Raw genomic sequence first — 22,205 nt, 5'->3', positions numbered from 1 at the left:
CTGCCAGGTCGCCAGTCTGTCGCAGAAATTTTGTATTTTATTTTTGAAATCTTTAGTTAATTTTGTTTAAGTAAATATTTTTTCTTTTAATACAGTACATATAAATATATGTTCTTAAATAAAATAAATATATTAAATAAAGTATATTTTATCTGACAGGTGACCCCGCTTGGGCTGCACAGTGGTGCAGTGGGTAGAGCTGTTGCCTTGCAGCAAGAAGGTCCTGGGTTCGATTCCCGGCCCGGGGTCTTTCTGCATGGAGTTTGCATGTTCTCCCTGTGCATGGTGGGTTCTCTCCGGGTTCTCCGGCTTCCTCCCACAGTCCAAAAACATGACTGTCAGGTTAATTGGGCTCTCTAAATTCTCCCTAGGTGTGAGTGTGTGTGTGAATGGTTGTTTGTCTTGTATGTCTCTGTGTTGCCCTGCGACAGACTGGCGACCTGAACCCCGCCTCTCGCCCGGGACGCAGCTGGAGAGGAACCAGCAACCCTCCTGACCCCATTAGGGAAGAAGGGTGTAAGAAAATGGATGGATGGAGGTGACCCCGCTTCTCAGTGCAGAGGCACAAGAATGTAAGAAAATAGATTAAATTGATTTTATTGTAATAGATTATAAAATAAAATATACTATTTTAAAATATATCATTAGTGATGGATCTTATCCATTATCATTGGTGATAATGGGATTTATCACTAAACCTTTATTTTTTATTAACAGATAAATTTTTTCTTTAATATTCTTGGTTTTTTTGTTTGTTTTTTTGCCACAATTTATTTTTCCTTATCGTTTTAATTTACCTTTAAATACATGCATTAAAAATGTCGTAATTAATAAAACATCTACAATGTAATGAAAATGAATAATTTTGGGCAGTCTTTTAATTTGAAGGCTGCGGTGGGGCTCTTCCGGTGTCGTAGGCGCTAGCGCGGTGCGTCTTGACGCAGCAGGTTGCCGCTGGTGCGTCAGGAGGAGACGGGAGGAGAGATGCCATAACAGCAGCAGCATCAGGACCAGAGAGCGAACCCCAGCAGAGACCCGAACCCCGTCCGAGCTCCGGCCCTGCGGGACGCCTCTCATGCTCCACCCGCCCCGCAGTGCGGTAGTGCGGGATCCGAACGCAGGACAGCGGCGGGCAGCGGCGGAGGAGCGGAGGTAAGAGGAGGAAGAGGAGAGCAGGGCGTGGAGGAGGGGGGGCTGGGACCGGACTGTCTGGGATGACTGCAGCCGGAGGCGGCGCGTCCCGGCCCGGCCGCCGCGGATCAGAGCCCGCGGCCCGCTGGGAGGAGCTGGACCAGCCGCTCGGATCCTCCGGCGGCCGCGCGTGCGCGTTTGCGTGGCTCAGTTGAAATGATGAAGGTGATGATGAAGACGATGACGTGACAGATGTGATTAGACAGCGCTGCCAGGTTGCATCCAGTCAGGTTCAGGAAGGTCACGTGGTGTGACGTAGGACAGGTTAGTTTCAGTCAGTTAGAAAAGCTCAGACCTGGAGGTTCAATCACCTTTTAACCACCGAACAAAGAGTCAGGCCTTTATTGGGTCTCTGCCGCTTTTACCAGGGTGTTTAACCAGGACTTTGACTAGGCCATAGTAACAGTTTGACCCTTTTTCGGCCATTTTGTTTAAGGTCAGCTGCTTTGTGTGGGTTGGTGGTTCTGTTGATGATCTGGTCTGGTTTGGACCCAGAACCAGCCAGAGCTCATGGTCCAATCAGCAGCTCTGCTCAGATCCTCACAGAATCACAAACGGACCCAACTCAGTCCGTTCAGACCAGGAGTGTTTCAGAACCAAAGGGGCGTGGCCTAAAGCTGTAAATCAATGTCTTAAGGACAAACTTGTACAATCTGCAGCGGATTAAACGTGTTTCTGAAACCAGCCGGTTCGGTCTGTGATGCTGGTGGGTCGACTTGAACCCGCCCGTCCGGGTCGGACCGTCAGTGGAGCCAAACGCGTTTTTATCGATGATAGCGTGGATTCAGGATCCCTGCTGCAGGATGTAACTCAGGCTGTTTGTGGGTGTGGCCTCCGTTTCCCAGGATGCACTGCGGTTTGTCGGCAGGCCTGTGAAGATGAGCGTGACGTCATGGTTCCTGGTGAGCAGCTCCGGCACGCGGCACCGCCTCCCCAAGGAGATGATCTTCGTCGGCCGCGAGGACTGTGAGCTCATGCTGCAGGTGAGGAGGCATCCAACCAGGCATCCAACCGGGCATCCAACCGGGCATCCAACAGGGCATCCAACCAGGCATCCAACAGGGCATCCAACAGGGCATCCAACAGGGCATCCAACCAGGCATCCAACCAGGCATCCAACCAGGCATCCAACAGGGCATCCAACAGGGCATCCAACAGGGCATCCAACCAGGCATCCAACAGGGCATCCAACAGGGCATCCAACCGGGCATCCAACCGGGCATCCAACAGGGCATCCAACCAGGCATCCAACCAGGCATCCAACAGGGCATCCAACAGGGCATCCAACAGGGCATCCAACCAGGCATCCAACAGGGCATCCAACAGGGCATCCAACCGGGCATCCAACCGGGCATCCAACAGGGCATCCAACAGGGCATCCAACAGGGCATCCAACCAGGCATCCAACCAGGCATCCAACAGGGCATCCAACCAGGCATCCAACAGGGCATCCAACAGGGCATCCAACCAGGCATCCAACCAGGCATCCAAGGGGGCATCCAACCACAGCCTTATGTCCAACCATCCAACCAAACATCCATCTATTTTCTCCTCTTCCTCTCTTCTCTTCATCTCTTTGTTCTTGTTTGTTTCCATTATTTTTTTCTTCCTCATCCTCATCATCACTTGTTCCTTGTAAAACTCGTCATCGTCGTCTTTTATCTTGTCTCCTTTAAACTCAGTGATTAATAGAGTGTCTCTGTGTGTGTGTGTGTGTGTGTGTGTGTGTGTGTGTGTGTGTGTGTGAACAGTCGCGCAGCGTGGACAAGCAGCACGCCGTCATCAACTACAACCCAACAACTGATGAACACCTGGTGAAAGACTTGGGCAGCCTGAACGGGGTGAGACACACACACACACACACGCACACACACACACACACACACACGCGCACACACACCCCCACACACGCACACACACACACACACACACACGTTTCCCTAAGCAAGCCTAGCCACCCTGTGACATCACACGTCTCCACCAATCAGCTGCAAGAACACATTGGAGAGTTGATTAACATCAAATCCGAAGATTTTCCAGAGTTTTTGAAGATTTTTAGTGAATATTTTGTAGTTTACTAATAAACTGGATCAGAGATAAAATCTGATTTCTTGTTTTTCCTGCAGACGTTTGTGAACGACCTGCGGATCCCTGATCAGACCTACATCACACTCAAACTGTCCGACATCATCCGCTTTGGATACGATATCCTTCCCTGTGTGTGTGTGTGGTGTGTGTGTGTGTGCGTGCGTGTGTGTGTGTGTGTGTGTTCAGTGACCCTGCTCATGCAGATTTAGTTTTTCCTGAGCCGCCTCTTCACATTCTCATGTCTACGTTCTGGAGAAAAGTCAACACAAAGTCCCGGAGGAGGCGCTGAAGGTCAGGTCACATTTAATCTGCTGGCTGCAGCGTTATGCTGACATCTAGTTTATTATTTCATCAACTTTCATGTGGATTTATGTCAAATTTACACAGAACACAAAAAGCATCAGATTCTGAAAGACCAGCAGCGTTTGTGACATGAAATTATCTCAGGAAGTGATTTTGATGCAGAAGAAGAAAAAGTGGAAAAAATGGCTTCCTGCTCTGCTACTGCAGATTCCTTCTCTTTTATCTTGAATTGTTACAGATTCTTTTAATGTATAAAAACATTTATACAAGGTCAAAAGCATGTTTTTATTCAGAATACCAACAATAAGAAATGAAAACATGCAAACAGAAGCTGCTTCTTTGAAGAACAGCCAGGCATGATGGGTGATGTAGTTTTATTCAATAAGAGGAAAAAACAGGAAGAAAAAACATCAAAGTATGAACTTATTAACACATAGAGCAGGTAAAACGTAAACCACTGAAACTGTCAGAGCTTCTGAATCACAGAGTTTCTCCTCTTCGTTTCTCCTCTGGATCTTTCCTGGTTCTGTTTTTCCTGACTGATTTGTGCTTACGGGTCGCCGTGTGAGAACTTTGAGCTCAAACAAACGTTTTTGTTTTGGCAGCATGAGAAGTACAGCAGTCAGCTGCAGATGAGCCTGAAGGCCGCAGAGGGGAAGAAGAGTGATGAAGAGGAGGGACAGCGAGGCGACAAGACGACGAGCACAAAGAGCATCACACAAGGTACGAACCCGGAAACCAAGAGTCCAACAGCAGGAGGAAGTCCGGCTGGTCCGGTCAGCTGGTCAGTAGCTGCTGCTGACCGTCATATTCTCTTTCTATCGTAAATTATGTCGAGCAAATGATAAATATACAACAAATAAATGAATTATATACATAAAGTGTTGATAAAACAAATGCTTGGTAATTTTCACATAAAAAACATTCTGAAAAAAAACTGCTCACGTCGCCACAGTTGAATTTAGCACTAAACAGACTGTAGCAGTTTAGCATTAGTGAAGCTAATCCTTATGGTTCATGCTGTAGGGTTAGCATAGCTAACGTCTAAGTTAGTGGTACCCACCATGGTTACTGGATCTAGACAGGAATGTGTTTCCAGAACCATCTTTTGGTAAATGTGTGTTTGTGACAGAAACCCCGGTGAGTCGGCCCACGCCTCTGTATGGCCAGCCGTCCTGGTGGGGAGAGGAGGATTATGGGAGTAAAGTCCAAAGCAGCGACGAGCCTCATTCAGGTAGACGGGTGTTCATCAAACATCTGGAGGATTCGTACTTGAGTCTCATCAGCTGTTGTGTGTATAAACCAGATTTTCCTGGAGCTCTCTCCGACTCTCAACCAAAGACCGTCTTCCCTTCCTACCACCGCGAGCCCAGCTACTTCGAGATTCCCACCAAGGACTTCCAGCACCAGAAAACCTCCGAGGCGGAGCTCCATGAGATCCCCACCAAGGATACGGACGCCCCCAACGCCCCGCCCTCCCCGCCAACCCCGACGCCGCCCGTCGTCCAAAGCCACGCCTCTTTCACCATCGAATTTGACGACTGCATGCCCGGCAAGATCAAGATCAAAGATCACGTCACCAAGTTCTCGACTCGCCAGAGGAAGGGTCAGGCGCCCCCCGCCAAGACCGCCGCCACTGCTGCGCCCGCAGAGATGATGTCAGCGCAGAGCAAGGTGGCTGATTGGCTGGTCCACAGTGATGTCAGCATGATGAAGAGGCATCCGCCATGCGAGGACGTCTACAGCACCAAGAGTGACCTCGCCATGAACATCAAGACCCTTAAAGGTCAGAGAGGTTGCTTTGGTTTTACTACGATGCTGTAAAACATTATGACCACCTGTACAAAGTTAAACTCACTGCACTAAGTTGCTGCCATGTGATTGGCTGATTTGCTGTTTGAACAGGTTCACCTGTGTGCGGTGCCATCGGTGAAGTTAATAAACTGGGTTTAATTGGTTATAAAAGAAAAAAGTGGGGATTATTTTTTCAATGAATTTATAAATGTCAGTTTCAAATTCAATATTTAACTTGCAAGATAAATATTTATCAGGATAACTAAGTGTTTAGATCCAATATAAATATTTGTTCATCAACATAAATAATTAATTTCTCACATGATAGTCCAGTAGACTCGGTTTGATTTGGGACCAAACCTTCATCATCTGCTCCACCTCCAGCTGCTGTGGTTCTGAGTCAAACCAGCCTGTTCCCCTCCTGGCCTGTGGGGGCGCTGCACCAAGAACCACTGAAGAAAACGACACAAAAACCTCTGAAGACACTGAGAGCAACTTCCTTCTTCACCAGATGGAAACAAAAATGGAGTAGCATCAGATTTTAGCAGTTGGAGGATTTCTCTTCTATCTTTGGCTAAAGACCACAAGACATTTCTTCTGCTAGCGCTAGCTCTACTTCCTGCTTTTGGAACGCTCTCAGGTTCGATTGGCATTCACATATGCATTCAAACTGCACCAGAGTTCACTTCAACTGAACCCAAACCGAGGTTTGTAGGCTGGAGTTTGGTTTTTGGTCAATTGCACAGTCATACCTCCCCAAACGAACTGGATTTTCTAGACAAATACACCAGAGTTCAATTAAAGAGGTCTAGACAGGACTGGTGGGAATGCACCCTTAAACATAAAAGTCTATTGATCAGTTTATTCTTTTACCAGGTCATCATCATGAGGATGGAACCCAGAGTGACTCTGAAGACCCGGTTCTTAAAGCCAAAAGTAAATCCCAGCACTCTGTCCAATCAGAGCAACCTGAGACACCCGAGCAGACGGTCCAGTCCAGTCAGCAGCCGGTTCCAGCACAGAAGCTCCACCATGTGCTGCAGTACTCTCCGCCCAGACAGGCCCCAGCCTCAGCTGTGGCCCCTGATCGGCCCCTGTCCCAGAGCCCTCCCCAGCCACCATCGCCCACAGAAATGTCCAAACAGGGACTGTCTGAGCACCTCACCCAGCAGGCCTTCATCATCGAGTTCTTTGACGACAACCCGCGCAAGAAGCGTTCACAGTCCTTCACCCACAACCCCGCTCACGGCGACTCTTACTCCACCCTCAAGGCCAAGATGGAGCGACGGAAAGGTGGTGAGAGGCCGGCATCTATGCATGGACACATCCCTCCCACCCAGCAGGTGACGATTCCTCTGAAGAGTCAGGGCCACAGTGGCCCTCAGAGGTCAAGCTCTCTAAAGCGGGAGAAGACAGAAGGGGAGGCAGGTTCCTCAAGCTCCTCCTCTCGCTCTTCATCCGGCATCATCATCAGACCTTTTGGCAGTGTTGGGAAGAAGTCAAAGCTTGCCCAGGAGTTTGCTGCAGAGTTCCTGAAGGACTCTGGTCAGAAGGATTCCTCCCCAACCAGAGACAAAGTCTCACCTCCACCAATGTCTGCTCCACCAGTGATGGTTTCGCCCCCTCATGCCCAGATCCCTTCCCCACAGGAACCTCCAGCACTTTCTTCAGTTTCCTACCCGTCATCCCCGTTACAACCTCCAGTAGCCTCAAAGTCCTTCAAACCGGCCATTGGTCCAGCCCAGGTGGCTCCTCTGGGCCATCCATCTGCACCACACATGTCTCCCATGTTGTCTTTGGGAGTCCATGGGGGAGACCCCAAAATTTCCCAGAGGATTGTGAGAAATGAGGAAGACGACAGCTTGAGTGATGCCGGGACTTACACCATAGAGACCGAGTCACAAGATAAGGAGGTGGAGGAGGCCCGCAACATGATTGATCAGGTGAGGTCACAGTGACCATCAATATGAACTGTACCTTTCTTACCTTTGTGAAAACAGGTTTAATTGTAACGACTGATGCATGACGCTTCTTATCCTTCTTGCTTTTTCCTTCCTGTGTGGTCACACCACCTTCTCATGCATGCCCTGTGCCAAACAGGTGTTTGGCGTCCTTGACTCTCCAGAGTACAGTGGCGTGACCACAGGAGTCTATAGACCTGTCATACATGAAGGCAAAGATGAGCACCGTACCCTGTCTGGTGATGGTACCAGTGTGGACCTATTGCATGGTTTTATCCCAGCAGCTGTCAGTGCCCCCCCAACAGGTCCCATGCAGGTAACACTGGAAAAGACTCAGGACAAACATTGGAGCATGTTGTTGTCCAAGTGCATGCCCTCTGATGTTTGTGCTCCATTCCTCGTGTTACCAATTTCATTCTTTCTGCCCGGTCTTGGTTGGTTCTTTGTCGTCCTGGGGTTTGGCTGTGTTGTTCACCACTGTTTGTGTTCTAGGTTCAGATTCACGCAGCTGATCTTGAAGGACCTAAATGGGTTTCTCGGTGGGCCAGTCTGGCAGACAGCTATGCCGAACCTGGTTCTACTCCTCCTCAAGGGGAATGTCTCGAAGGTACTCAACATTTTATCTCATTAATTAAACTAAAACAAGTATATAATATAAAGGGCTTTGGGTTAAAATACACAAATATATTCAAAAATGAGTCTGTAACATGAAGAAAAATATAAATATTGAAGGATAATAGTGACCCAGGTTGAGCTAACAGAATGTTATTTTATAGATTTGCGTTACATGAACCAGTCAGTGGGAAGCTACAGCTATGACACCTCAGAGTCAGAGACGAGCCACAGCTCCAGGACTAGAAGGCTGCTGCCTCAGGTTCCTCCAGACAAGGTGGAAAGTGCCACTCCAAGCATCCTGATACGGCATGAATCCTACCAAGGTCATAGATCTGTGGATAGAGTTTATGTTCCTCCCTGTTCCCAAGACTCCACCCAGCGCCTAGCCGTTCAGGATGACGTGGACCCAGACAGTCTCAGCGATGCCAGTCGCTCTGAGGATGGACCCGCTCTGGTTAATGCAAAGAAAATTGATGTAATTACTGGAAACATGTCCCCAGTTGCTCCTGGCTATCAGTTTAAAGTTCAGGAGAAAGTTTCTCCAACCAACAAATCCACCTTCTTCTACATTGGTGCTGAGGATCATCCAGGCAAGCCTGAACAGGCCCGAAGCCCCATACAGGGTGAGAGGACTCAAGACCCTCCGGTTAAAACTCCTCCAACAACAGTCTTGATCCGTCATTTGAGTGGACATGAACCCAGAAGGACAGGCGTCAAACCCAACAACTCTGCTCCAAACCTCCAAACGCAAGATAAAGACTCTGTTCCTACAAAAGACAGCTATATCGTCCGTCAAGAAAGTTTCACCAAAGACCGACCCAGTGACACCATCCAGATGAAGAACCTTCCCCACATCTCCAGCCACCCTTCCATTAGAGATATGGAGCAGAGCATCCAGGAAACACAGCCCTTCCTTCAGGAGACAGAGGGAACGCTGTCCTCTCTGGAAACCAAGGTTCCTTCTTCTGGTTCTGGTCGTAGTTCAAAGAAAGAGGGCTCCTCCACCCACATGGATGATTCTTTCTCTGGTGAGTCAGATGTGGATACAGCTAGCACTGTGAGTCAGGTGAGTAGCAAAAATGCTCCTGTTAGCTCCACATCTAAAAAGCGACCTGCCATAAGCAGTTTTCAGAAGGAGAAGTCCTCTTCTAGCCCTTCTATCCAAGAAAAGGGTCGACAGCTAAGTGCTCGAGAGCGGCTTTCGGAGAAACGACGCACACAGACAACAACTGACGTGCCAAGCAAGGCAGAGGCAACAAAGCGTTTCCAGATGCGCCGCAGTACAGGAAACCGTGGCTCTCTGGATTTATCTGAAGGTCAACAAGGTACTGCACCTAACCGGACTGAAACTACTTCATCTGATCATGAAATTTCACATCCATCCAGCCGTACCAAGAAAGTTATTGCCCCTCTACAGAAAGAGGACAATGGAAAGACACCTAAGTCAGCAGGTCAACAGGTTTTAACTCGTTCCAACAGCCTGTCAGCACCAAGGCCAACTCGAGCATCCATGCTGCGACGCGCTCGCCTCGGTGACGCCTCAGACAATGAGGGCACAGAGACCGATCGGACCTCCCAGAACTCTGATCACATTTCCGCACCCCCTAAAGTTTCAGCTGAAGGTAAGAAGCTGTCCAGACTGGACATCTTGGCGATGCCCAGGAAGAGAACTGGCTCATTTACGACTCCAAGTGACAACGAGTCCTCGACAAGTCGGTCTGGCTTCTCTGGTCGCAACAGTGAGCCAGCTGTCACAGCAAGGAAGACGTCTGTTGGTGATGCTCGCCAGGCAGCCAGTAAAGGGGGCGGAGCTCCGGTGAAGCAAACACTGTCACGTACTCGATCAAGCGGAGTGAAGCACCCCAGCAGTGGTGAGTCTGTCAGGGATCCTCAAATCCAGGCCTCAAGGGCCCGTATCCTGCAACATTTAGATGTGTCTCTGCTTCAAAGAGTCACTAAAGAGTTTGTTAGCAGGACACTGGAGAACTGGACTGCAAGCTGAGGCAGTGACTCAACAATTTGATTCAGGTCTATTGGTCCAGGGACACATCTAAAAGTTTCAGGACACCGGCCCCCAAGGACACAAGTTGAGGACCCTTGGTCTATGTGTTAGCTTTTCTGACATGTACTTGCTAGCTTGTGTTGTTTAGCCGAATATTATGAAGATTTGGTTCTGCAATTCTTTTCGATTTGGAGTTTCAGTGTGTGTCATTTTGTGTCTGTGGCTCAAACCTCAATAAACAGTTGACGAATTTGCTGAATATTTTTCAGGGTCACGTCGCAAACAGAAGGGCTCAGACTTCTCATCTTCCTCTGAGGAAGAATACGACACAAACACTGGCTTCTCCAAAGCGAAGCGATCCTCCCATTCAACGACCGCTGGCCAGTCACAGCGCAGCCAGAGGACAGCCGCCAGCAGAACCAAGTCTGTTTCCCTGGAAACCGAGGAGGAAGAGGACCAGAACGACATCGACCCGTACCAGAACTGGTCCACTCACAGTGCTGAGATTGCCAAGTAAGAGCTCTGCTGCCATTGGCTGCTCGCCCTCATCTTTCAGGCGTCCACTGATAATTTGCTTTGCGTTTCGACTGCAGGCTCAGTCAGGACCTGGCCAAAGATCTGGCCATCTTGGCCAAGGAGATCCATGACGTCGCTGGGGACGGGGATCCTCCGCCCACCGCCACCTCCCCTAGCTCACTCCCCAACACGCCAGGCTCCACCATCTCTGCCCGGGAGGAGGTAGGAATCAAACACCCATCCCAACATGGCCGCTACCACCATACCACCAAGGCCTCCAAAACTGGGAACACGCACGTCTATCCATGACCTGCAGGGGGCAGTATAAATAAACAGAAGTTCTTTTCTTTCACATTTCTATACATTTTCAAGACTGCATAAATGGGAGTGATTTTCCAGACACTCCTGCAGCCAGTAAAGCTACCTCATCTCATCCCAGTGTTCCCAGTTTAGATGCTCCAGTTTCGGTGTTCCACTGCGGCGCTGGTCCGGTCATGCAGGAAGCTGTTTGTTTGTTTGCAGGTTGATCTGCAGGAGCTTCATTCTGCTTCAGACTCTTACAACCTTTCATATGTTTGTTCTTCTGCAAAGACGCCATGTGTTGCATATCTCCACGGGGTTCGACCGGCTCAGGTGTCCAACTCTGCCTCATCACCCACCACCGATCCTAACACGCCCCCTCACTGTGTTGGATTGTTCTGCACTCTGAATTGTTGTCACCTCATCTTGTCCTGTGTGTCCAGAGCACCAAGCTGGAGTCAGTCGGTTGGATGAATATTCAGCTCAGCCTGAGACTAAACACATCCAACCGAGGCTGTTTGTGCCAAATTTACTAATTTCATTTTCTCCATCTGAGCTGATTCCAGCTTAATAAATCCACTTTCATCAAACCTCACCGTGACTAACTATGTATCCTTGCACTGCACTGCTGCACCGCTACAACATAAATCAGTGTATCATCGGCGTAGAGTGAAAGGCACAATCACCTTATTTTACTTTCCTTCCACGTTCCTCTGGACAGGAGGCAATAAATAATGATTATTATTTAATAAATAAATAAAACTTTACAAATATTCTGCAATACAGAACAAAATAAACTGAATAAGTACAAAAAATTACATATTTTAGAATTTAATGTATTGAAGTCACATTTTTATTAAACTTGTACATTATATTATTAAAACATGTAAATAATTATTCAAAATTTTATTGATTTAATATGCTTTACATTTTATTTGATTAATTAAATGTAGATTTCTTTAAGTTAATTAATTATTGAATTGTGTGGTTTTCTGATATTCATACAGGAAAACCAAACCTGGAATAAATTATGGAAAAAATATATATATATAAAAATTAGGTATAAAATATATATTTTACTAAAGCACATTTAACCTTTTAATTATTTCTACAACATATAAAGAATGTAATTAACCAGCACCAGTCAGTGGGCGGGGCTAACACTGAGCTAGTTAACCAATCAGCTGTTAGAGTTCATTTGATGAACCAGTCATTTTATTTGTTTAATTATGTGATTTTTGAAAAATATTCCTTAAAATATTGACACAATAAATAATTATTTTTAAAAATCTTTTTATTTAAAAAACTTTTGTTTTTTGGAGATGAGTTTTGTGGTTTCTGTAGAGTCAGAACCTCCAGTGTTCCCAGTGTTCCCAGTGTTCCCAGTGTTCCCAGTGTCTGCTGTTTTCCTCCAGCTCCACCCTGTAGTTCTGTTGATGAGTCTCCATCAGCCTATGCTAGTAATGAACTGGTTTAACTGGTTCATGGAGCTGTGGCTGGGTTCTCTTGCACTCCCTGGTCCGACTTGGCGCTGTGTCCCAGCAGAACCTGGACCTCCCTGTCGCTCCCCACCATTGCTGCTGCATGTTGACTTGGTGCATGCGTTGATCTCCAGCCTTTGCTGAACCGGAGACGTTTTGGATCATTTGGGTGTACTCTCTTTCCAGCTGGTCCATCGTATTCCTGAGGCCAGCTTAAACTTCCAGAAGGTTCCTCCAGGTTCTGCGGCCATCTTGGACCTGGACGCTAATATGAATGAGGCAGAGCCCAGCTCTTTGCAACGCCGTCCGTGGAACCGTGAAGAGGTCACTGTCCGATCCCACTGAGGCCGCGTTCACACTGCAGCTCAGCTCAACACTGCAGCTCCGTCTGGGAGCGAATTCACACTAAACTCACCGTTCCTGGTTTTAGTTTCCATTTCTCCAGTTTCATCGTTTTTACGGTTGTTGGTTGTTTTCAGATCAGCCAGGATGACGCAGCAGCTGATTTGATTTATGATCCATGTTTTTAAGCAGTTTATGATCTCTGAGCTGTTAGGAGGATTACAGCTGATCCTGGATGGTTTAGACGTCAAAGTTACAGATTTTAATTCCTGGATTTGTTCCTCTCTGTTCAGAAAAGTGTAGATTCAAAACTTCACTTAAAAATTATGGGAGGTTTTAATTTCAATTTGGAATCACACAAGATTAGGATGGATGGAAGCTCTGCCCATCGCCACCACTTCCTGTCTGTTAGCCCCGCCCCCTGATGTTCTGGACTTTGATTGGTCCGCTCTGAAACATGAACTCCTTCCATTTCCTGCTTCGTATCTTGAAATGTTTTAAAACATCTGAACAACATGATGCTGCCACCACCGAGCTTCACTCATGTGTTGCTGTTCATCGAGTCCAAACATCTCCGCTCCCGATCCGCCAGACGGCATGACCCCAAAACCGAAGACGTCGTTTGAAACCTTCCCGGCCGCCGGTGGAGCGGCGCCGTGTTCCTCGCCGAGCGGCCGTTCAGCCCGTCGGATTCTCACCGGCTTTTATTCTGATTCTTCATGCTTCACACCAGAACCGTCTGGAAACTGGGCCCAAAGCCGACCTGTTGATACATTTCCCAGGAGTTGCATTAAGCAGGTTTCCCTCCAGTTATAAACTATGACATCATCATCATCAGGGATTTTCAAATCAAAAGCCTGGATTAAAGGCATTTCAGTATTTTATTACCTTGGCATTTAGAAAACATAAATAATTTAGTTATTCTAAAGGAGCAGAGCTCATTCTATGTAGCATCAACACATCGCTCTGGTTTATGTGTGAAAGCAGCTCATGTTTTCATCAGGAGCTCTAAACCTGAAGGTTCAGTCTGTGTCCTGATGGTGGCGCCGCAGGGAGTCTGATCTGCAGTGTGAACTCAGCCACGACTCCTCATGTTTTCACTGTCCGTCTGTCCGTCTGCTGCAGTCAGTTTTGGGTTTTCTGGGAAATCGGTGCTGATGATGAGGATGCTCGGCGCTCACCTTCGTCTCTGTTTGTGGAAACTCTTCCAGGTGATCCTGGACAACCTGATGCTGAACCCGGTTTCCCAGCTGTCCCAGGCCATCCGGGAAAACACAGAGCAGCTGGCCGAGAAGATGAAGTACGCAGCGGTTTGAAGACTTTCTGCCTGCTCGACTCCAGCTGAACTAACCGGATGGTTTCTGGTTTCAGGGTTTTGTTCCAGAACAAAGCAGATGTATGGGAGGAGATCGAGGCCAAGATCAACACCGAGAATGAAGTCCCCATTTTAAAAACCTCCAACAAGGTAACTGAGCCGCCATTTGTAAAGCAGCATTCAGAGTTTGGTGCCTCCTCTTCTAAGTATCCTCATTGCTTGCAGGAAATTACCTCCATTTTGAAGGAACTGAGACGAGTCCAAAGGCAGCTGGAAGGTATTTGGGTTCAATAACTTTTGGTGTTGGTTGTTTCCCAGATGGCCGCAGAAAATATAAAAAGAAAAAGAAAATACTAATTAAGCATGTTTGGAGCAAATCAACCAGCATAATTTCATCAGATGTTATGTAAGTAAAGGCTGATAACTAGCATGTAAACTAACTTTAGACGATCAGAGTGAATCCTCCCGTCTGTAAACATCCATAGAAATCTTTGATCCTCTGAATGGTCTCAGAACCACCAACACCAACTTCAGCATTAATTAACTGAACAAATTAAAATTCAAGGATTTTATTTGCGGCTGCACAGTGGTGTAGTTGGTAGAGCTGCTGCCTTGCGGAACGTAGCTGGAGAGGAACCAGCAACCCTCCTGACTCCATTAGGGACGAGGGTGAACAGAAAATGGATGGATGGATGGATTTTATTTGCTAATGGAGTGAAGCCACTAATGATTGCATCATCTGCATAAAAGTTGAATTTGCATTTTAAAAATTGCTGCAAAGGTCATTTTTATTAAAAGTGAAAAGCAGGAGTGCTAACATGCTGCCCTGAGGAACTCCCATGTCTCAGCTTGTTGTTTCCTAGATGATCACCGTCTGTTGCTGTACAGGGAGATTAATGATGTCTTTTCTTCTCTGCATTTATTAAATTATTGGACCTAACATCTTACAGGCTGACAGTTTAAATATATTCTTCCTGCCCTGGAAAGTCAGCTTGGTGTTTTTTTAAGTGCTGTGTTTTGTGTTTTCTGCTGTAGTCATAAATACCATCGTGGAGCCCGGTGGGAGTCTTCAGGCGGCCGCCATCTCAACACCGTCTCTGACTCAAACTCGCCAAACCACGAAGGAGAAGAAACCCGCTACCAGAACCAGAACCTCCAACGCCAACGAAAGCACCAAGCGACCGCCTCGTGGGTCTGATGGGTCCCACCACGCGCCCTGAGCGGGCAGCCGTAGCACATCGGGACAGACGTTGTGCATCCATGCCACTGCGGCGTGAGCCGGAGCCGGAGTCCCTCTGGGCGCTGTGTTTGGACCGGCGGTGGTGTGGATGCGCTGGACCTGTCCAGAACAAACCGCCCATCTGTGCCCAGTGATTTCATCAGAACATCGTGATTGGCCACAGTGTATCTTCGTAGAGCTGCTTTCTCGTCGCACAAGCTCAACCAAACTTAGTCAACGCTACAAAATCAAGCAGCTGCTCTGACCACGGCGCTCCGCAGACAGAACTGTACAGAGAATTATTAATAACTTTGTGCTTTGACGATCTGTTGTGTTGCATTTGAACAGAGGATAGAAACGTTCTTATAGCATTCTGTGTATCTTTATAAGGCAAAAGTTTTACCTTTCTTCCCGTCAGATGGGTCCCACTCTGCTTCCACGCTTCATGGACCGAGTCCGGTAGAACACCTGCTGAATGTTTCTCAGTTCTGCTGCCTGACCGACGACAGACAGGCTCTCCGCCTGCTCCGTCTCACTGGGATGGTGCTGCTTCTGCTGAATGTTGCGAGTGCTGAATGTGGGAGAGACTCTGTGAAATAACTGGAATGTCTGCATGAGAGAAAGCTTAACGATTCCGACTGGTCCTCGAACGCATCGCCTCTCTAAAGGAATGAATCAGTCTGAATCATCTGCTTTAATAAGTAAAGCTTATTAAAAAGACCTGAGAACAAACAAGATTTCTTAAAGTGTAACTGACCCCCCCTGTGGAAGCAAAGCCCCCCGCCCCAAAAAAATCTCCAAATTCCAAAGTGGGCGGAGCCAGAACACCCTTTGGGGCGTGGCTACGAGTGTGAACGAGCAGAGAGGGTAAAGCTGGGCTGTGGTTCTGGGCCTGTTGTCAGTTTAGCAACTTTAAAAAAAAACAGCGACTAGCGACAAATCTGTCAACTTCTAGTGACAAATTTATTGCCTCCCCCCAAAAAAATCAACGGACAAATCTAGCAACTTCTTTCAAAAAAGCTACTAGCTTCAAATGTAGCGACTTTTTTTTTTTTCTTTTTACAGCGACCAGCGACTTGTGGAAACTCCGGCCGCTGTCAAAGTGAGACGGTTTTCTGGTTTTCTCCCTGAACGCAGCGCTGTGACAGACATGAACCAAGCTGGAAGCAGAAGGAAAATTCATCTGCAGTATCCCAATTTCTAAATATTACAGAATTAAACAAATTTACACTAAAATGTCGTATTTTACACAGAAACTTAAAGTTATCAACCTTAATGACAAAATTATACAAATTAAATGAAAACAGTTGAGTTCGGGTTTAGTTCCTCTCTATTTATGGGTTTAGATTAATTCGCCTGGTTCAGTGAGACTCCCAGGTCGATGTAGAAACTTTTTCTACACAGAAAACTACATTTTCTATGTAGAAACTTTTTCTACACAGAAAACTACATTTTCTATGTAGAAACTTTTTCTACACAGAAAACTACATTTTCTATGTAGAAACTTTTTCTACACAGAAAACTACATTTTCTATGTAGAAACTTTTTCTACACAGAAAACTACATTTTCTATGTAGAAACTTTTCTACACAGAAAACTACATTTTCTATGTAGAAACTTTTTCTACACAGAAAACTACATTTTCTATGTAGAAACTTTTTCTACACAGAAAACTACATTTTCTATGTAGAAACTTTTTCTACACAGAAAACTACATTTTCTATGTAGAAACTAATGTCCGTGGCAGTTTTAGAGAAGTGCTCTATGGCAGGATTTAGAGCTGTACGCGGTGGGAGGGCCACTCGCCGGATCGATGGAAGGTGACGTGGAGTGAGTGGGTCTCTGCGTGTCCGTTAGCTGTTAGCTGCTAGCCGTGCTGTTGTCGCTGTGTGCTGGGCTAATGTTTGTGGTTTTTCTCCGTCTTTGTGTTAAAGCAGCTGAGTATGTAGAGGGGTCGACAGGCAGTGAAATGATCCGGTTCATTTCCAGATAAATGAACGAAGCTGTTAACTCTCGGCTTAATTAGCCTAGCTTAGCATAACGACTGGAAACGGTGGGAATGCAAACTGACACTGTGCTTGGCTTTCATTCACTTTCAAACTAACTTTTACTTTCCTGTTCAACTTGCTTCATCATGTAACCAAAAACTATATATATTGATTAATTTGGTAAAACAATAATGATGTTTACTGATTTATTTTTAAATCAGTAAACAAACAGAGACTCTGTGATTGAGCTCTGCAGAACTCCAGCATTGATTTTGTGATTTTTTTTTGCAGTTTACTGCTGCTGCATTTTTTTAGCCAAAAACTAACAGAAATAATCTGGGTTGTTTTTCCTGTCATAAGAGCAGAAAATTGAAGTTAATTATTAAAAGTAATCTGATGTTGATTCACTTATATTATGTCATAGTTTAAAACCTAAACTTTTGTTAGCAAGCTAAATATTTGCTAATAAAAGTTTTAAAGTAAATATTGAATTTGGAACTAAATATTACCAAATTAAATATTTAGTTAGCAAGATAAATATTGAGCTTGCTAACTAAATAGTTTGAAACTGACATTTAAACATTTATCAATAAAATTGTGGTAATATGACTTTGAGCATTTAGACTCGTCTTCTTTTCTTATCACAGGTTAAATAATCCAAATTTTAATCTGATATTTCTGTGTTGACCGACATCCGTTTCCACCGTTAGCGCTAAGCTAGGCTAACTCCACTATGGTGATTGTTCTGTACAAAAACACGATTCAATCTCCAGCAGAGATGAAGGATTCTCTATGGAAACCTATAAAAACCACTTTAGAGAAATAAAATGCTATGTGGCTTGCTGAAGATATGACTTTGAAAGTTTTGATTTTTACTTTGAAGTTTAAATAGTTCATATAAAGTTTCAGAATTTTAATGTTTGAATTAAAGTCTAAATTAGAACTTTGAATCTTATGACAACTTCAAAAGTAACAACCATTACTTTGTTCATATTATGACTGAAAGTCTAAATTATTACACTGTTGCTCATATTCCTAACTTTGTATCTCATATTTATATCCAATTATTATAATTTATAATTTTTTAACTTTCTTTCACCATTATGGCTTTAAAGTCATATTTCTGATTTTGCATCCTATAAAAAGTCTAAATTGCAACTTCCAAAGTCATATTTATAAGTTATGATCCACCCTGCGATTATTCCTTCCTCTCTAGTGGCACATATGGGCCTCCGTAGTTTCACTGGCCTGTGGACTTGAAGTGTTGGGCTGGACAAACCACATATGGCAAACCTTTATTATAAAGTGCATGTTTCCTGTAGCTTGAGGCAGGTGAGGTTTTGATGCTAAATCACCAAATGTGCACTTTTTCCATCGGATGAACAAACACCTGGAGGAAACGGGTGGAGCTTTTCTTTATCCTTCATGCTGATTGTTTGGAGAATGTTTTATTTGACCATTTTACGCAATCCTGACTGGGCGGCGCTGCGATGATGTAACAGCTGCTGCTGCAGCTGATTGGTGGTCTGGACTCCATGCGCTCTGTGTTTGTCGCAGTGCATGCAGCTGAGTAGGAACTGCAAACATTCACTCTGTTTCTCATTTTTTATGCATCTGATCAGATTATGGTGCTGCAGACGGACATGCGTAACTAACAAATGTTTCTTGTTTTCCAAGGATTTCCACACATCTGAACTCTTTTGTTTATCATCCTTTGTATCATTCGGTCATTTGTAATAAACTGACTCCATGCACTCTGTTGGTGAACTGCAGGGAGACGTTTTTTATTCCACAACGCCAACGGCGTCAAACAGCAGAACAAAACCAGAAACCAAAAACACCAAGAAAAGATCCGAAAAACTTAACTGGAAGAAAAACGTCATCAGAGGTCAAGAAGGTTAAACAGCGAGAGCCGGAAACACGAGAGCATTAAAAACCTGAAAACGTTTTTTAAAAATTCAAAGAATAGAAAGAGAAATATACAACGGTAAAATGTCCACAAAAAAACTCACATTTTGAAATTAATTTCTTTGAATAAAGACATTTTTTGAGTTCAAAAAGTCACATGTGCAAATTGGAGTTTCAAAAGTTTAAAATTTGCTAGAAAAAAAACTTAGATCAATCTCAGAAAATTACTTGGAAAAGAAATGGAGGTTTAAAACACAAAATTCAATTTATTTGCTTTTCAGACTCAGGGATTTCCAGATTTTTTTCTAGAAAATTTCTGAATCAAACATTAATAAAAAATAAAAGCTAAAGTCGGAGATTGGCTCAAGTAAATCAGAAAAATGTCGCCCCCTGCTGGGAGAATTTTAAAAACGGTTAAAAACAAAAACCTTCTTTTTAATCAGCTGAAACAATTTTGGGTCGCAGCTCAGTGGAAGATCTCTGGGAAACAGAAACAGCAGCTGATTGGACTGAGGACGGAAACCAGGAAAAATAAACTTATTTAAAATGAACCAGACGAAAAATAATTTTATATTCAGGATCTGTTGGATCTGAAAAAAGGAAGAAAGGCCAAAAAACCAATAAACAACTCAAAATGTTCTTACAGAACAAGAATAACTGCAGCGCCAACATTTTGTGGAACATTTAAGGCTTTGTTTTGGTATTTCAAAATAAAAGCCCAGAGTTCATCAAACTATTTATTGATCTGTGAAAAATATGAGTTAGAATAAATCAGGAGAAGTTTCTTCCAAAAATACCAATAAAAATAAAATGAATACATCAAAAGGTTGTTTTTATCATGAGTCCTCAGAGGTCAGAGGTCAGCCTTCCAATCAGCTCAGGTGTGTTAGCTCCGCCTCTTCACCTGGGGAAAACTGTAGCCGTCAGACTCCGCCCATTACCAGCTCCGGAGGCTCCGCCCCCTCCATGGGTCGCCCTGGGCAGAAACCACCTGCTGACGTCACTGAGGTCAGGGACGAGGGCCAAAGTGACGGGTCGCGACCTCACCTGCCGCCTGCTGGTGGCGCTGTGTGACATCATCGCTGACATCATCGGGAGGCCAGCGGAGCTCGCCGCTCTCCACCTGGTCTGCGTCGCTGGGCTCCACCACGATGGAGGGCAGCCGCCGGCAGAGCTTAGGAGCGCGCTCAGTAGAGTCCGGAAACACCTGAGGGAGAGCCGGCCAATCAGAACGCAGGAAGAGCAGGAAGTAAATTCAGGGGCAGAGTCTCCTTAGAGCGGGAAACTGTCACGTTATGACAAAGCATAAAATTCATTAAAACGTTTAACGAGGTATGGAATTAGAAAAATTAAGAAACTTTCACAATATAACGAAGCATAAAATTCATTAAAATGAAGAACTTGTTTCTTTGAACGAGTTTTAAATCTCCATAAAGTTTTCTCTCCTTAAAGTTTCTGGTTAGGATGCGGCAGTAAAATACTTCCATATGAAACAAGTTCAGGTTCTAAAAACCATTCAGAGGACCAGCTTTTATCTGTTTCCTTTAATTGGTCTTTAAACCTTTTTTACAGCCTGGATGTAATAATGCTGCAGTTGTGTTTCAGGTCAGAGTGGGACCTCCTCACAATAGATGATCTTTGAGTGTGCCTCTTTCTGATTGGTCTTTGTGCAGGTTTACTCTGGGCTCATGTGGGATTTGAACCCACAGCCTCCGTCAGAGTCACTCACCTGTAGAGAAGCTGCTTCCTCTGGCGGAGCCCCGCCCACCGCCGAGTCACAGGTGTTCGTCACCTGGTTGGTCATCTCAGCCAATCAGAGCTCAGGAGGCTGAGGATGGTGAGAAGGAAACGGGATGTTCAGATTGTCGCCTCGCTAGTATTCACACACCCTGAAGCCTTCATCACATTCCGACCAGAAACTGGTCGGCTGGTTACAGCTAAAAATCTGAAAAGTGTGGAGTGTATTGAAATATGAGCAGAGACAGGCGATGTGTGTCAGCATGAACAGACACATACCTTGTGTCTGCTGAGTGGCTGTTTGCAGAAACGCATGCAAACAGCCACTCAAGTTCTCACTGGTTTCTCAGAACCAGAACCCACAGGAGAGGAAACGTACGGAGCTACATTAGGGCCGCAAAGCTTATTTAAATGGGGGAAAAATGAAACTGAAAAATTTTGGAACTCGGAAAAAAAATAGAACTGAAAAAAAAAAACCGCTGAAAAAAAATTTGGAACTGAAAAAACATTCAAACTGGAATGAAACGGAAAAATAATTGTGAAAAGATTTTAAACTGAAAATAAAGATTTTAGACTGAAAAATAATGTTAAACTAAAAGAACATTCAAAACTATTTTTCAAATTCAGTTTTTGTTTTTTAATTTTCAGATTTCTTTTTTTAGTGTCAAACTTGTTTTCTTCTGAACAAATTTCATGGCCTTAATGTAGCTCCATAAAAGTCCCTCCAGCTGGATCTCTGGGTTCTTTCAGTGGTTCTGTTGGACCGGTAGTTCGTCCCTACTTAATGAAACATTTGATTCTTGGCATCGAGCACAGAAGCTTTCTTTCACCAGTCAGAAATTTGAATATTTTCCTGGAGCTGAGCCCGGACAGAACAGCTGCAGGGCGTGTGTTCCGCCAGCAGGGGGCGGCGCTGCGCCTCCAGCCGGAAGGAAGAGGAGAACGGGCGGATCGGACAGGTGAGACCAGATTCAGCAGGTAAGCTAAACCTGTGGAAACTCCTGGATTATTCAGCGCCTGTATTACGCCGCTTTTTCCACCAGAGCTGCAGAACCGGGCCGCCAACCCGGGTTGCCATGGCAACCGCCCAGAAATACTGATAATCTGTAGTTTCTACAGGTTAAAGTTACTCCATCAACATGATCACACGCAGAGAAAACAAACCCAAACCCCTGATGGGTTCCAGATCTCAGCATCATTTCTGTTTTGAACATTTTATGAGCAAAATTAAGAAAAAAAAAAGTTTTCTCACCGTTTGATCTTTGATCCGCAGGAAAAACTGGAAATGAAGCTGAAGCTGCAAAATCCACAGGAGATCAGACAGAAACCTGCTGCTGCTGCTCTGGGCCCGCCTCATGTGGCTCTGTGTCTGAGAGAGAGAGAGAGAGTGTGTGTGTGTGTGTGTGTGTGTGTGTGTGTGTGTGTGTGTGTGTGTGTGTGTGTGT

General features: G+C 45.3%; 2 protein-coding genes across 6 annotated transcripts; one reads left to right on the top strand and one right to left on the bottom strand.

Moving 5' to 3' along the window:
- Positions 1 to 930: 930 nt before the first annotated feature.
- cep170bb (centrosomal protein 170Bb) lies at positions 931 to 15,489 on the top strand. Of its 5 annotated transcripts, none has more exons than XM_044107065.1 (20): positions 931 to 1,152; positions 2,037 to 2,174; positions 2,943 to 3,032; positions 3,318 to 3,396; positions 3,512 to 3,570; positions 4,188 to 4,305; positions 4,715 to 4,816; positions 4,889 to 5,368; positions 6,253 to 7,319; positions 7,477 to 7,653; positions 7,830 to 7,944; positions 8,114 to 9,823; positions 10,224 to 10,467; positions 10,548 to 10,692; positions 10,993 to 11,103; positions 12,438 to 12,575; positions 13,805 to 13,893; positions 13,965 to 14,058; positions 14,134 to 14,185; positions 14,944 to 15,489. In XM_044107065.1, exons 2-20 carry the CDS (start codon positions 2,070 to 2,072, stop codon positions 15,126 to 15,128), a joined length of 5,160 nt encoding a protein of 1,719 aa, XP_043963000.1. In that variant the 5' UTR covers positions 931 to 1,152; positions 2,037 to 2,069; the 3' UTR covers positions 15,129 to 15,489. The 5 variants fall into 5 exon arrangements, with proteins under 5 accessions (XP_043963000.1, XP_043963002.1, XP_043963003.1 ...); XM_044107067.1 differs by having other exon boundaries at positions 932 to 1,152; positions 11,062 to 11,103; XM_044107066.1 differs by lacking the exon at positions 931 to 1,152 and adding an exon at positions 1,433 to 1,455.
- Positions 15,330 to 22,151, bottom strand: LOC122825605 (LBH domain-containing protein 2-like). The gene is made up of 5 exons (XM_044107070.1): positions 22,013 to 22,151; positions 20,753 to 20,851; positions 20,071 to 20,230; positions 15,531 to 19,999; positions 15,330 to 15,414 (listed from the first exon to the last, which is right to left on the bottom strand). Exons 2-4 carry the CDS (start codon positions 20,825 to 20,827, stop codon positions 19,947 to 19,949), a joined length of 288 nt encoding a protein of 95 aa, XP_043963005.1. The 5' UTR covers positions 20,828 to 20,851; positions 22,013 to 22,151; the 3' UTR covers positions 15,330 to 15,414; positions 15,531 to 19,946.
- Positions 22,152 to 22,205: the final 54 nt, after the last annotated feature.

Source organism: Gambusia affinis, linkage group LG22 (genome assembly GCF_019740435.1).
Source record: "Gambusia affinis linkage group LG22, SWU_Gaff_1.0, whole genome shotgun sequence".
NCBI classification, from domain to species: domain Eukaryota; kingdom Metazoa; phylum Chordata; class Actinopteri; order Cyprinodontiformes; family Poeciliidae; genus Gambusia; species Gambusia affinis.
This window is presented reverse-complemented; position numbering and strand designations above follow the sequence as displayed.